At 41.0% G+C, this 16,829-nt stretch overlaps 1 protein-coding gene across 7 annotated transcripts in view; it reads left to right on the top strand.

Moving 5' to 3' along the window:
• Positions 1-16,829, top strand: part of col19a1 (collagen type XIX alpha 1 chain) — a 346,509-nt gene that overhangs the window by 202,755 nt on the left and 126,925 nt on the right. For all 7 annotated transcript variants that reach the window (XR_011340316.1, XM_069886134.1, XM_069886135.1 and 4 more), the window contains 5 exons: positions 48-101; positions 1,579-1,623; positions 5,033-5,095; positions 5,203-5,247; positions 10,008-10,049. Coding sequence is in view for 6 of the 7 variants with exons in the window: in XM_069886134.1 (XP_069742235.1) it covers positions 48-101; positions 1,579-1,623; positions 5,033-5,095; positions 5,203-5,247; positions 10,008-10,049 (249 nt within the window). In the remaining variant the exon portion in view is untranslated. The remainder of the gene's footprint in view (positions 1-47; positions 102-1,578; positions 1,624-5,032; positions 5,096-5,202; positions 5,248-10,007; positions 10,050-16,829) is intronic.

Below are 16,829 nucleotides of genomic sequence, written 5' to 3' on the forward strand. Positions count from 1 at the left end.
ATTTCTATATGGTTCTGATTCAGCTTTCATTATTAATTCTTTCATAGGGCGATACTGGAGTTCCAGGAAAAGATGGGCTGATGGGAAGTCCTGGTGAAAAGGTAAAATGATTCAGTTTGTAAAGAAGAAATAAGTCTCTTATTTCAAAAATTAATTTGTTCATTTATCAACAACCTCTGCTTCTCTTCAGGGACCTTCTGCAGGATTACAGCATTTTCTGGTTTTGTTTTCAGATTTACAATTTGATGATGATGTTTTGTATTCAGATTGTGATATCAGTTAAGAAGGCAATCAGTTGATGACCTGATGCCTCTTATAATGCAATGCACAGAAATGTCCACATTTTTTACCACATCTGCATTAATAATTATCCCTAGGTTAGAGGAAAAGAGCTCAGGTATTGCAGGGATGGAGAGTCAGGTGATGTTCCGCATGAAGCTCACACCTTATCCCACCTAAGAGCAGAAATGCACCAAAATTCAGTTAGTAGTGAATTAGTAAGAATTTACTCACAGGAGACTTAAAAAAACAGAGGGAGGAACAGTGATGATTGGTCAGAGCTGAAGAAAATTGTGAAAGCATTTTATTAAGTAAATGTGGAGAAGTATTACCACCAATAGGAGGGCTAATAATAATGGGCCAAAATCCACAGAGTGGGAAGAAGAAACTTTCACAGAACAAGATTTTGCCATGGAAATGTGTTCCTTTAAAGGCAGATGAAGCATATTTGGTGGTAACTTCCAAAAGCAAAGACCTGTAGGACTATGGGGAAAAATGATGGGGTGGAAGTCAAAAATCAAAAGGAACTACAAATGTTGGAAATCTCAAATATAAATAGAAAAGAATTTGAAGTACACCAGGCAGAAGCTGTGGAGGGATAGAGTGTTAACGTTTCAGGTCATCGATCTTTCTTCATAGTGGGAAAGCTTAGAAGCTAAGTATTCTAAGTTCCAGAGAAAGGGTAGACCCAGATGTAGAGAACAAAGATTGTGTTAAGGGGAGGGACCAAGAAAGGCTGCAAAATGTTAGCTGAGGAAGAAAGGTGCTTGCTTCTTGGCCGCAGCCTATCTGTCCGGGGGAGCAATAAGTAGATGTGTCAATGCAGACAAAAGACATTCAGGAAATAGGGGATGCAAAAGTCAGAAATAAAGGAAAATGCTCAAACTACTGTTAATATGGCAGATTGCTACTTTTCATCAGAACTATCCAGTTCTGATGCAAACAAGAAAAGCAGGTTATTTTAATATTCAATTGTGAATTATTGTATCTTGATAAAGGGACCTGACCTGAACTGTTGACTGCACATGTTTCCCCATTGATGCTGCTGGACCCATTGAGTGCCTTCAACTCTTGATTGTTTCCTCAAGATTCTAGCATCTGCACTTCATGTGATTTTCTAGTTTATTACTCCACTGCCAAACATAATGTATATTCAAATTCCCCATGAGCGCTTCTCCTTCACGATAATCCCAATTTTAATGCATCATGAGCATCAAACAAGGCTCGGATTTCCATTTGCACATTTAAATATATCTCCTGCATGTTGTGGCCAGGCTAACTCTCTGTCTCCTACTTCAGGGAGATGCAGGTGAAAATGGAAAAGTGGGACCTCGGGGAGAAAAGGTAAGAAAATATGTTTTCAAATTTCAGGTCATTTGTTAATATCAAGAGTAGAGGTAGTCCATAAACAGTTACATCTATTGATTGTTTTAATCTCACTTAAGAATAGAAAGAACATTAAAAATTGTAAGAAACAGGAGGAGGCCACCTGACCCCTCGTTCCTCCTCCACTTTCAGAAGGAATCATCTCTGACCTCAGTGCCACTTTTCTGCACGAACCCCATCTTGATTCCCTCAATAGCTACAAATTGATCAAGTTCTGTGTTGAATATGTTCAGCAATTCTCCAGTGATCTCAGGTAGAGAAATTTAAAAATGCACCACCCTCTGAGTAAATAAATTTCTTCTAATTTTAGTCCTTATTTTGAATCTGAGGAAACATTATCTCCACATATACCATGCAAGCCATGAATTGTCTTCATATAATGTGCTCCCACTTTTATAAAGGGCCAGTTGCTAATCTCTCCTCAAAAGATAAATCCACCATCAACCTGGTAAACTTCTGCTGCAATCCCTTTATCACAAGTAAATTCTTCCACAAGTAAATTCTTAACAAGAGGCAAGACCTGATGGTGGTATTCCAGATATGATCTCACCAGGGCCCTGTATAATTGGAGTGGGATATCTCTTGCCTTGCATACAAATCCTCTTGCAATGACAGCTAATACATGGTTTGCTTCCTGAATTCATTTTCAGGATGTACAGCCAGGTCCCTCTGAATACCAACCCATTTCCATCTCACTTTTTAGAAGGAATACTCCACATATGCATGTTTTCCATGAAAAGCTAATTGAACAATTTTCCATAATATATTTTTGCTGCACTTACCAATTCATTTAACATGTCATTTTTCTTCATCCCCTTCTCAACCCATGCTTCTGTGTTGCTTTGTATTATCAGCAAATATGGATTCATGGCACTTGATCCACTCAACTAAGAATTGATGTAGAATGTGAATTGCTTGAGCCCCAACATCAATTCACGTGGACTGCACTTGTCACAGCCTTCCAACCTGAAAATGATCTATTTCATGAAACACTGGTTATATATCTTTATTTTTGCTATATAGAGTACACTGTTTGTCCTGCAGAGTTTCTCCATTATTGTGTTTTTAGTTCAATCACTGTGTCTGAAGACTTCTGTGTTTTACTTCATCTCCTCCTACTCTATTTTCTGTCCATTATCCGATCCTTATCTACTTCTATATTTTGTCTCCAATGCTGTGAGCTCTAATTTTCCATCATAATCTCTCATGTGCCACCTTTTTGAAGCCTTCTAAATGTCCAAATGCATCCACTGATCTTGCCTTATCAGTTCTGAGAGTTACACCCTAAAAAAAATATCAATTCATGTTGATTCTGCCAAATTATTATTATTTGCAAGTGCTTTGTCACCAATAAATTCTAACATTCTTCCTACTGCTGATATCAGTGAAGTAGGAGGAAGATTATTTCTCCAAAAAATGAAGATTACATTATTTTCATTACATTTTTTGAGGGGAGTTCCTCATAGGCTTGCACTAATACTGCATTTTTTTCCCCAGGACATTCCAAAATGTTTTATTTCCAACATTTCTTCGTGGTTTCATGGGGAGGATAATTTAAGGGAATGGGATGTGTCTTCTCTCTTCTTTTGGCTATTTTTTCTTTATGTAATATTGGCTGGACCTTGGCTCATATTAATATTGCATATTTTACAGACAACAGACTGATGCACCCAGCAAGGCAACAACAAATTCATATTCCTCGCCACAGTGCATTCTTATCATACTTGATCTGTTCATTAATTGACTGCATTTGTGGATTTGCTTCAATAAACATTTTGTTGGCTAGATTTCCCAAGTCAGGGTAAGCTAGTATACCTCACCACAAAGGCAGCAGTTTACTGCCACCCGCTGGTTGTTATATATCATTTGCTTTTGCACCACAGCCAAAGAACCTGACAGATGGTGCATTTCTGTTTTATACATTTTGCAGTGTTAAGAAGACAAAGCAAAGCCAATAAAACAGTGTGATAAATCCACTTGCCCAAAAGAGATGCTAAATGTGTACAAATGTGTATAACACAAAATGTGCAGAAATGCAATCACTATTCTGAAGTTGAAATCTGATTGCGTGACATGTGTATTTTATGTTCCTTGGGTTCATTTTATTTCAGCACATATCATTCCTCATGTGATATTACTCCCACATAGTGCATGACCACTGCTAAAGTATCTTTGTGGATGACACTGTACATTTCAGAAGGTTATGTAATATTTTAATCCTGAGACAGTTTGCTAAGCCTAATATTTCAGATGCTGATGAGAACCCCTACAACCATGGCTTCTCTTTCCTCTGTGGTCTGTGGAAATGCATGTAGGTATAAACAGAGCAACAATGGGACCAATAATATCATGGAGACAACCTGAGTTTCCCCAGCAGAGATTTTAGCACCTGGGTCCATGCTGAGAGTCTGCACCTAACAACAATGTTTTATTTTCCATATCATAAATAAACTTACCTTTCTGAATGTATAGGAATTATTCCATTGACATGTGAAGTGCCGCATCAATTTCCATTTACCGGACAATTGTTTGCAAGTGAACAATGGGTCATTTCAGAATTTCTTTGCTATTAAGTTAGCAAATGATCAAGCTCTTTTTAAACATTCTTTCCCCCCCCCCCTCATTTTTCTGTCCTGCCTACTCTCTTGGCACCCTCTCTTCACATGCTCGACTCAGTTTCTCACCCTCTAACTTTTTCTCTTCTTCTCTCCATTTGCATTTTCCCCTCCTCCATACAATGACATTTCACAGATTGTTATTTAGTTGATCTGTTTCTTCTCCATTCTTGGACTAATACTACTAAGCAACTAAGGCAGTTCAACAAATATTTGCAATAATTTTTTTATTACTATCAATATTTTTGTGATTACAAGTAGCTAATCTGATAGCTCTGCTGTCATTTCCATTGCAAGAGTTGTTGATAAAATGAATTGAAACCATCTCTATTCAATACCCGGTTAAATTTGTTTCTGATCAGATGAATACTTACCCTGTTGTTTTCCACCTAAGCCTTCAGCTGCAAAAACCATTGTGCATTTTTTGAGATCAAGTCGCAAGGAAGGAAAATGGGCATGTTGGTTTGGCAATCTCTGTGCAGCAAATAAGTGGAATGGTGTCGTAGGCACTAACAGTCATTTTGGTTGTGAGCCCAGTGCAAGCATGAAGAAATAGAAAAATAAAAGATTGACACTGAGGATATGCAAACTAGAAATAAAAGCGGAGTACAGGAACATTCAACAGGATCAAGTCACATTTGTAGAAAATGAAACGGAATTAATATTTCAGATCAAAAACCCTTTATCAGAATATTAATGGTGGGCAAACAATGACCTTTTCAGCTAAATGTAATGATATCCATGTTTTACAGGGCTCCAGTGGAGATCCTGGGCATTCTGGGAAGAATGGGGCAAAAGGAATGAAAGGAGAACCGGTAAGAATTTTTAAAATTGATCAAACAACTTCAATTGCTTTGTAAAATTACATGTGACAAAGTACTTGTGTACCAATTGTTCACTCCTGTGTTTTGTCTCTTCATAGGGACAAGAAGGCCCAGGAGGAATAAAAGGAGAGAAAGGATCAAAGGTAAGGGTTTTATCAGGAAGGCCTAAAGTAAGACAGGGAACTGAGGTTGAGGGCAGGAGCCACTTGTTCAGGAAGCCCAGAATTAGTTACCTACTCTATCTGATGTTCTAGATCAGAACATTAGAAGTAGGAGCAGGAGTAGGCCACCCAACCCATTGAGCTTGTTCTGTCATTCAGTGAGACCATGGCTGATCTGATGATCGACTCATCTCCACCTTTTCCCCATATCCCTTAATTCTTGAACTATGTAAAAATATATCCAACCTTGTATGACATAAATTTACTGAGGTAGCCTCCACTGTTTCAATGGGCAGCAAATTCCACAGATTTATCACCCTCTGGGAAAAGCAATTCCTCTTTATCTCTGTCCTAAATCTACTACCCTAAAATTGGAGGCTATGTCCCCTAGTTCTGGTCTCCCCTACCAATGGAAACAACTTTATCTACCTCTATCTTATGTTTGCCTTTCATAATTTTGTTTCGATAAGACCCCCTCTCATTCTTCTAAATTTCAGAGTACAGTCCCAGATGCCTCAGTCTCTCATCATCGACTCACTTCTTCATCTTCTCTCAACCTGGTGAACCACCTCTGCACTGCCTCCAAAGCCCATACATTTGCAGTCCTCCAGATGCAGTCTCACCAGTACCTTGTACATTTGCTGCATAACCTCCCTGCTCTTAAATTCCGTCCCTCTAGCAATGAAGACAAACATTCCAGTTGTCTGCTTGATAGCCTGCACCACCTGCAAACCAACCTTTTGCGATTCATACACAAGCACTTCCCAAGTCTTTCTTCATGCTAACATGCTGCAATCATTTGCCATTTAAATAATAATCTGATCTTCTATTTTTCATCTCAAAGTTGATAACCTCACATTTGCCAACATTGTACTCCATCTGTCAGACCCTGGCTCACTCACTTTACCTCACAAAAGTACATCTTTCTGCAGACTCTCCATATCCTCTGAAGAATTTGCTTTTCCACTCCATTTATTGTCGTCAGCAAACTTAGATGCACTACACTCTGTCCCTCTTCCAGACTGTTTATGTATATTGTGAACAGTTGTGAGCCCAGCACTGAATCCTGCAGCACCCCGCTCACCACTAATTGCCAACCAGAAAATCACTCCTATACCCCAACTCCCTGCTTTCTATTGGTTAACCAATCCTCTATCCACACTGCACACAATATTAAACACCTTCAGAAAATCAAGGTAAACAACATCCATCTACTGCGCTCATTATGTCTTCAAAGATGCCTCACCATTTCTTCTTTAATGATAGCTTCAAGCATTTTCCCAGCTGCAGATGTTAAACTAACTGGCCTAGAGTTCCATGGCTTTTGTCTACATCCTTTTTTGAATTGTGGTGTGACATTTGCCATCTTTTGATCCACCGGTACTTATCCAGAGTCCCGAGAATTTTGGTAGATTATCACCAAAACCTCGACTATACTTCTACCATTTCTTTCAGTACCATTCCAACAGCCCCAGAGGACTATCTTTAGCCCCTTCAGCTTTCTGAGTACTACCTCTTTAGTGATAGCTATTGCATTCAGGTCCTCATTTCCCATCACATCCATAACGTCTACCTTTAGCATGTTTGTTGTGCCCTCCAACATGAAGACTGACACACTCCATTCAGATGGCGGAATGTGGATGGAATGACAGCAATGACATGGTTTTTCTGTGGGCCATTGCAGGAAGTGATGCTCATAGCTACTGTGTATATACAGGCAAAATAAATGAGAGCAGGAGAAAGGAAACAGAATGAAAATAGAGTCAATAGAGACATGTAACTGTTAGTGTAGTAGTCAGCACAATGCCAGTAACCAGAGTTCGAACCCGGCGCTGTCTGTAAGGATTTTAGCATGATTCCTGTGACTGCTTGGGTTTCCTCTGGGTGCTCCAATTTCCTCCCACATTCCAAAGATGTATGGTATTAGTAGGTTAAATGGTCACATGGATGCATTTGGGGAGCACAGGCACATGGGCCTATAACAGTGCATTACAGGTACATTCACTAAAATTAATTCACCAACTATAAAATTAACTGACAGAAAAATCATCGACCATCTAATTTACCCCAAGAAAATTAACTGACAATTGAATTAATGAAAAAAAAAATTTTTTTAAGAGGCATAGCACATGATGTATTGTTTTAATTTTTAATGAATTTTGAAGTTGTAGCGGCTACTACAGTAGATGCTACTAAATAAAGGCAAACACACACAAACTAGTCAACTCAAGACTGGTTTATTGCAGACGTACACAGACCTTTTATTCCCTGCCTGTTAATGAACTCGTTAGTGAACAGCTGCTGAACTGACGGTGGCGATTCACAATAGCGCGCTGTGCACCCGCTACAAAGTGTCCTTTAATAAAGCTTTTAATTAGGTGTGAATTGGTAATTCCTGCTGACAACGATCTAACGAACCTCCCCTTAGATCGTTGCTTCTGCAGCTGCTTGTACTAGTTCTCCCCCCTCCCCACCCCCATGTGCACGTGGAAATTTGCCTCTCCCGCTCCCCTCCTTGCAAGGATGCACAGATAGACGCCAGTTTCGGGCTGATTTTGTGCCCCATTCCGGGGAGGATTTCCTTTGTTCCTCCATCGTGTGTTCAGTCCTGGCAGCTTCACCTGCTGGAGAAGTGGCGCTAAGAGTGTGCGCTAGACACCGGGCAGAACTGGCACACATCCCCAGCACTGCAGGCACTCTGGTCTCTTACTCTGGCTAGTGGTGTTGGAACTATGAATCTGCTCCCACCCCCCCCCCCCCCCGCACAAACCTTAAATCCTGTTGGAGGTGGGCGTGGATCTCCCAACTCAGGAGCGGGTGGACCTGACGTGGACTGTCAGCAGTGGTTTGAGCCAAGTGAAGACCGTTTACTGCACCTCGCCTCCTTCCAACCACACCCCAGCCGATTCATTAGGTGTTAATTGGTAATTAAAACTTAAAAAGCTCATCAGTGAATTTTCTGTCGCATAAGTAAAATCACCTACCATCAAAATCACCCCAAGAAAACACTAACCACAATTGGATGAATGAAAAAATGAATTCATTGATTAACCAACTGACTCAACCAACCTGCCTGCCATCCCAATGTTTGGAAATTTGTTGAGTGAATTAAAAAAAACAAACTTAAAGTGAAGCTAAAATTAAACAATGTAATGCAGGCCAAGAGCCATTGAGAAAGAGAAGAAAATATTGAGACTATGCAAAAAGAATTGGAAGAATTGTTCTTAATTACAAATCTGATTAGTGTGTAATAATATTTTTAAGTCATAGCTCATAATATATTGTTTTAATTTTTAATGAATTTTGAAGTAACCTGACTAATGTGTCAAAACATTTTAAGAGGTATATCTCATATCGTTTTAATTTTTAATGAATGTTGGTGTCCTTTAATCAAGCTTTTAATTAGGTGTTAATTGGTCATTCCTGCAGACATTTGCCTAATGATTCTCCCCTTAGGTCGTTGCTCTTGTGGCTCCCTGTGCTAGTTCACATGGGGGAGTTTGCCTCTCCATTGGTGAATTAGATGGTCAGTCTTTTTTTTTATTGTTGGTGAATTTTCTGTCAGTGAATTTTCATCGGTGGAATTTCCATTTTAGTGAATTTTCCACACACCATAATTTTTTTTAAAAAAAACTTCCCACTGCCTCAGGGAAGCAGCCAACATATTAAAGAGATTTATCTCACCCCGGTCACACACTCTGAACCCTACTTCCTGCAAGGCAGAGGATGATGAGTTAGAAAACATTCTCCACCTGATTCAAGGGTAGTTTCATTCCTGCTGTTATTAGACTCTTGAATTAACTTGCCATTAGTAAAATTATGCTACCCTTATCTGGATATTTTCACTGTAACACAATACTCTGAACTTTTGTATAACATGTTGTACTTAAGTGGATTGACTCACCTGGATAGCGCACAAAACAAAGCTTTTTCACTCCATCCCAGAACACGTTATCTCATTGTGAAGGTTGGACTTTAGCTTGCTGGTTGCACACTTAGCAGCACACCTCTATCAGATTAAAGGTTAATGTCATGGTAGTGTTGATTTACTGACTGAAATGTCACCTTTGAGACAAGTTTTCAAGTGGCCATAAAACTAGACTGAGATTTCTGACTAGATGATCTGTCCAATCCAATCTTTTTAAACAATACGTAATAAGTCTCCATATTAATGCCTTTAAGAGGATACATTTCTCCAAAATTTCATGTCAACTCGCAAATTTAAACACAACTTTCAAGGATGTCCATTGAGCACATTCATTAACATTCTTGTCCCTGACAAACGGCACATCTCCTGCAAAATATTTGGTCATCTGTCTCTATTATTCTTTTAAATGTTAATTAAATTGTTAGCAAGGATTATTTTCTAAAACTGTAGATGGATGTGGACTGGAAGTGGTTGGGCTAGAGGAGGTGAGGAGGGGTGTGTAATTTTACAAAGGTTAATCTTTTTGGGAGATTTTTTTCTCTCTCTCTGACCCTTTGCCTCCCAGAAGTCTGAGCCATAACTTGCTTTGTTGGAAAGGACAAGCTCAGTGGTTGAATGGCCCTCTCTTGTTTCAGGTTTGATAACATCGTAGAGATGCCTTCAAACACAAATATGAGTCATTCGGTTGAAGCAGCTGCTAACTTACTGCAAAATAAGAAAGCAGCTGTCATGTCAGGCAGACTGAAGCTGTCTCCCCTCCTTTCTAAGTACCATGCAAAAGATGACCATTTTTCACTGATGTCTTATTTTTCAGGGTGACGCTGGATTGATGGGACCCCCTGGCCCACCAGGACTGGTAAATTATCTTTATGTACTATTCATCTTCAAAATTGGAAGAAATCTGATCCATCGTTAAAAGGGATCATTAATGGATGATGATGATCTATTGCTTAAAAGGGCACTGATCACATATCAAATCCTCATCACAAACTTTTGTTGCAATAATCAAATGGTGCTCGGGTGCCATGTGAGGCTTTCTCATTCTCCCTGTTATTAAATAGATTTTCCTGGCTGGGTGCTCCAGATCTTCCTACATTCAAATATGTGCTGAGAGGTTAATTAGATACCACAAATTCCCTCCAGTTTTGGTCATTAAGAGTCAAATCAGGAAGAGTTCATGGAGTGTTGGAGGGTGAGGGAAGATCTTGTAGCGGTTTATAAAATAATGAGAGACATGGATGAAGTGAATGCTCACAGTCTATTTCCTCAGTGTAGACAGCCGCTTCTATTGGCTGTCTGCACCTGCTGCAGCCACTGTACTCGCTACGATGCTATTGCACATTCACAAGTCCCCGCAAAGCGCGCTAGTTGAAAAAGAAGATGGAGCTTGGCTGGTGGTGGACGCCATTTCCAGGGGCTCCTGTTATACATTGTATTGTTGAATTTAACAGTAAAGCATTCGTCAGAGGTTGCGCTTTGTGTTGTCTGGTTATTCGATGCATCACGTTATGACTGCACCATAATGGCAGACCTTCTAAAGGCCTGACCTTCTGTTTGAAGGCATTGTGGCCGAAAATTGGCGCATATTCGAACAAGAATACGACATATATCACTACGTGCCCGAGTCAAAGCATACATTTTACTAAATTTAGCTCTGAGACCATCGAAAGGGAAAGGTTGTTCATATATGCAAACGAGGGTATCTTTATCAGCCCTGCTGAGTCAAGAGAGGAGTCCAAGTGTTTAAAAAGAAAATCCACAAAAGAACTTAACGATGGAACGGCACAGATTTAATACCAGAAACCAGAGGCCTGGCGAGTCGATTCAATCGTATGTCAGCAACCTAAAAATCAGGGCAAGGACATGTGACTTCGGAGAACTCTGAAGAGTTGATCAAAGACAGGATTATTTGCGTTGAAAGCATGAGAAAGGCACTGCTGCTTGATAATGAACTAACGCTCGCAAAGGCAATCTCCACGTGTCTGGCTTACAAAATCACAGAAGAGAACAGCGGAAAGCTAGCCCCTCCACAGCAGCAAGGCACAAGCATAAACGCAGACCAAGTGGGACCTCCAAACAGGCAGTGGCCGGAAGCCAGAAGAAGACAAAGCCAATCAAGCCCTGGATGGAGTGTGGCAACTGCGGTGGTGACCATGTGGCAAAACGAGAAATGTGCCCAGCATTCAGCCAGCAGTGCAGAGCATACCAGAAATGGAACCGTTTTTTAGCAGATGCTGCAAAACTTTGTAGCAACTCACTCCAAGACCTAGATACTGAAGGATGATTAACTAGTTGGAACCTGAGCAAGGATAAACCAACTCTGATGACGAGTATTATGTTGATGGATTGAATCTTCAGATGTCAGGAGACCCAGCAAGAATCAGAAGGAATAACGAAGCATTTGTAACAATGAAGATCAATGGTAAAGCAACAGACATGAAAATTAACACTGGAGCCAAGTGCAGCATCATGTCACGAAGAACGTTCAACCTACTGAGGAAGTGAGAACAGGTCATACTGTGCTCCAAGTCCACAAGTCTAGTGGCATATGGAGGCCGCAGAATCAGAATCAACGGCACAGTGCGACTGCAGTGCTACGTTCAAGGACAGCTGCACATACTAACCTTTTTCATAGTCCAAGAAAATGTCCTACATCTGCTGGGCCTGAGCATAACCATGGACATGGGTCTTGTTTTGTTCAGCAGAGAGGTACACCAATTAAGTCCGGCCGAAGATGATCTGACACACAGAATCTTTTCCGAGTTCAGTGACCTTTTTATGAAGGAACTGGGAAAACTGCCAGTGATATACTTCATGCAGCTCGACCTAGAAGTGAGGCTCATGGTTCATCTGGCATGCCGTATACTAATAGCAATGAAGGACAGGGTTAAGATTGAGCTGGACAGGATGCAGGACCTGGGCATGATTATCCCAGTCTTCGAGCCCACTGAGTGGGTTTTCTCCATGATGGCTGCCTAAAAAGAGAAAGACGGACATTGACCCGAGAGACCTCAATACAGGTTTAAAACAACCACACCATCCAATGTGTACAATGGAGGAAGTTGCCGCACAGATGGCTGACACAACTGTTTTCTTGGTTTTGGACTCAAAGAATTCATTCTGACAAATCAAACTTGACTACAAGTCATCATTGATGATCACATTCAGCACGAATTTTGGCCGATAAAGATTCCTGCGAGTGCCATTTGGAACCAATCCAGCCAGCAAAGTATTTCAAAGATCAACAGAGCAAATCTTTGCAGGGTATCCCTGAGCCATCATTGTTGATGACATACTTGTAGGTGGCAAAGACTTGGAAAAATACGATGCAAATTTAAAAATGGTACTTGTCAAAGCCCGTGAGGTTAATCTTAAGCTCAACCCTCGTAATTGTAGGTTTTAGCTGAACCAGGTAGGTTATGTAGGCCATATTTTCACAGGAGAAGGCTTGACGGCAGACCCTTCAAAGACTAGAGCAATCAGTGAAATGCTGGTACCGATAGATGTGACAGCACTACAACTTTTCCTGGGTATGGTCAACTACCTGAGCAAGTTCATTCCAAACATCAGTGATCTTACCACCCCGCTAAGGCAGTTGACACATAAAGATGTGGTTTGGTCCTGACAGGAGGAACAACAAAATGCATTCCATGCATTAAAAAGGTGTGTATATATATATATATATATATATATATATGTCATCCCCACCTATTCTATCATACTACATCTTGCGCAGACTACATCATGCTAACTGGTATGGACTGGGTGCAGCATGCCTGCAGGATGGAAAACCAGTGGCCTATGCATCCAGGTCACTCACCACCATGGAGACCAGATACTCCTAAATAGAGAAGGAGTTGTCGGCTGTAGTTTTCGCCTGCTTAGAATTTAATGACTACATTTATGGTAGACCAGTGACCATCGAGACAGGCCACTTAGCTCTGATCACAATTCTGAAAAAGCCAATCCATGTGGCCCCTGCACATTTACAGAGAATGATGTTCAGGCTTCAGAAATACAACCTGACTTGAATTTATGTGTGAAAAAGAAGTGCATTTAGCCAATGTGCTATCTTGTGCTCCCAGAAAATGCACGATCCAGCAAGCTGAGGAAGAGGACACGTTTGATATCATGACAGTAATGCACATCTCCTCCTCCTGGTTGGATGAACTGAGACAGCACATGGCTGAAGATACAACTTTCAGGACCCTGAGCACTTTTATCAAGGGCAGATGGCCTGACAAGCAGCAACACATCTGGCCTGTAAAGGAGCCACCCCCATCCCAAACCATTCCTGATGAGACTATATACCAGGATCTGGAACATGAACCCGGGGTAGGCAGAGCTCCCTCAGTAACAACCCATGAAACAAATGGCTGCAACCCTGAGACCACGGATGGCACATTCTTTAAAGCTGAAGCACCCCAAGTCACACCCCAAGCATCCACTTCCACCAATGGCTACAACATAACACACTTCAGGCGCACTTGTAAGCCCAACCCAAAATATCGGGATTAAACTGGGCTGACTCTTCACTGCTGAACTATAATTATTGCAATGTATGAACCTACATGGATTGTGGTTTGTGAAAGGAGCTGCCCAAGAAAGGGGATGTGGACACCCGCTTCGATTGGCTGTCTGCACCTGCTGCAGCCACTGTTCTCACTACGATGCTATTGCGCATGCGCAGGTCTCCATGGTGCGTGCTAGTTTAAAAAAGGAGATGGAGCTTGGCTGGCGTAATACATTTGAATTTAACAGTAATGCGTTTGTCAGAGGTTGCCTTTTTGTGTAGTCTGGTTATTTGATGCATCAACAAACACTTAGTGTAGATGGTCTTGGAACTTGACACCAGAGGTTTAAGGTGAGGGGAGAGAGATTTAATTAGGACCTGAGGGGCAACTTTTTCCACTCAGACAGTCAACCAATGCATGGAGTATTGGAGGAAAGGCAGATGAGCTTAGAGCATGGATTGGCACGTGGAATTATGATATTGTGGTCATTGCAGGAAAGGCAGGACTGACAGCTTAATGTTCTGGGCTTCTGTGGCTTTAGATATGACAGAACCATGGGTGGAGGGGGGCGGAGAATGAAAGACGGAGGAGTGGCATTGCTCAACATGGAAAATATCACAGCTATGTCCAGGCAGGACAGACCAGAGGGCTCCTCTGCTGAGACTATATGGTGAAACTGAGGAATGGGAAAGGTATGACCACACTCATGGGGTTGTGTTAGTCTGCCCAATAGTCAATGAGAATTGGAGGAGAAAATCTGTATAGAGATGGCAAGCAGCTGCATGAAACATAAGGTTGTGTGTGATAGAGGAGATTTTAATTTTTTGAATATTGACTGGGACTCCCAAACTGTAAGAGGGCTCGATGGCTTGGAATTTGTTAAATGTGTTCAGGAAAGTTTTATAAATCAATAAAAAGAGGTACCAACTAGAGAGGGTGCAATATTGGACCTCCTATTAGGGAACAAGACAGGACAGGTGGCAGAAGTTTGTATAGGGGAACATTTTGGGTTCAGTGATCATTCTGCCATTAGTTTCAAGTTAATTATGGAGAAGGATAGGTCTGGAAGTCAGGTTGAGATTCTAAATTGGAGAAAGGCCAATTTTGAGGAAATGAGAAAGGATCTAGAATGTGTGGATTGGGATGTTATTTTTGGGCAAGGATGTGTGAGGTAAGTGAAGTTTGTATGCTCTGGTCTGGATTAAAGTCAAGAAAACTTAGTTTTCAAGGGATTTTGGGGATCTGATTCAGAAGAAGAGAGAAGTGTACAGATGGTCCCCAACTTACAACTGTAATTGGGACTGAAGGATCGGTCATAAATCAGGTTGGATGCGTCGAATTGGCCCCACCGTGCATGGCTTAATGAGGTCCTAAAGCAAATGAACCTTTAATGTAGAATGTCAACATAGGTATAGTAACTTTAATGAAGATAGCTGCCCCAGGGAACTAGAACCTCGGGCTGCCGTGGGGTAGTGGGGGACCTCAGGCTGCTGCTAGGGGGCAGGGGACTTCACGTTGCTACCAAGAGTGGGGATGGTCGATTTACTAAAAATTAATTTGTGTTTTTAATTTAAACTATAACTACATTTTATTGAAACCTGATTTAGTGCTTTTTTCGTATTATAACGAGGTTCCATTGTCTACAGTACTTTTAATACAAAATATGTTCTTGTTTAGTAGTTTTAATAAAGATTTTTTTTAATTTGGCCATATGTGCGGGTGGATGTAACTTGTATAGGTCGGAAGTCGAGGACTACCTGTATAGCAGGTATAGGCAACACGGAGCAAGTGAAGTTCTTGAGGAATATAAAAGATACCAGAAAAACCTCAAAAAGTAAATCAGAATGGCTAAAAGAAGATATGAGGTTGCTTTGGCAAACAGTGAAGGAAAATCCTAAGGGGTTTCTACAAGTAAATTAAGAGCAAAAGGATAGTAAGGAACAAAATTGGTCGCCTTGTAAATCAGAGTGGTTGGCTTTGTATGAAATCAAAAGAGATGGGGAAGATCTTAATTTTTTTCCATCAGGAAAAGGCACAGAGTTGTGGGAAATAAGGAGTGAGGTCATGGAACCTATACAGATTAAAGAGGAGGAAATGCTTCCTGTCTTAAAGCAACATGGAAGGTTGGTTAGGAAGGTGCAGTCTTTGGGTATAAATTTTGAGATAGTCAAATGGATTGAACATTGGCTGAAGGGGAGAGGCCAGAGAGTGGTAGTGGATAATTGTCTGTCAGGTTGGAGGCCGGTGACCAGTGGTGTGCCTCAAGGATCTATATTGGGCCCATTGTTGTTCGTTATATACATTAATGATCTAGATGATGGGGTGGTGAATTGGATTAGTAAATATGCAGACGATACTAAGATAGGTGGAATAGTGGATAATGAAGAAGGTTTTCAAGGAGTGCAGAGGGATTTGGGCTGCTTAGAAAAGTGGGCTGAAAAATGGCAGATGGAATTTAATGCTGATAAGTGTGAGGTGCTTCATTTTGGTAAGTAGAATCAGAATAGGACATATGTGGTAAATGGGAGAGCATTGAGGAATACAGAAGAGCAGAAAGATTTAGGAGTGACGGTACATCGTTCCCTGAAGGTAGAAACTCACGTGAATAGGGTGGTGAAGAAGGCTTTTAGTATGCTGGCCTTTATCAATCATTGCATGGAATATAGGAGTTGGGAGGTGTTGTTGAGATTGTATAAGACGTTGGTGCGGCCTAATTTGGAGTTCTGTGTGCAGTTCTGGTCGCCTAATTATAGGAAGGATATAAACAGAGTGGAGAGAGTGCAGAGAAGGTTTACCAGAATGTTGCCTGGGTTTAAGCATCTGGAGTATGGGGAGAGATTGGACAGATTGGGTCTTTATTCTTTGGAGCGTAGAAGGTTGAGAGGGGATTTGATAGAAGTATTTAAGATTATGAAAGGGATAGACAGAATGGATGTGGATAGACTATTTCCGTTAAGAGGAGGAAAGTTTAAAACAAGAGGACATGAGTTAAGAATTAAGGGGCAGAGGTTTAGAGGTAACATGAGGGGGAACTTCTTTACTCAGAGAGTGGTAGCTGTGTGGAATGATCTTCCGGGAGAAATAGTGGCGGCAGAGTCAATTGTATTATTTAAGAAAAGGTT

The sequence above is a fragment of the Narcine bancroftii genome, chromosome 6, assembly GCF_036971445.1.
Source record: "Narcine bancroftii isolate sNarBan1 chromosome 6, sNarBan1.hap1, whole genome shotgun sequence".
In the NCBI taxonomy this organism is placed as follows: domain Eukaryota; kingdom Metazoa; phylum Chordata; class Chondrichthyes; order Torpediniformes; family Narcinidae; genus Narcine; species Narcine bancroftii.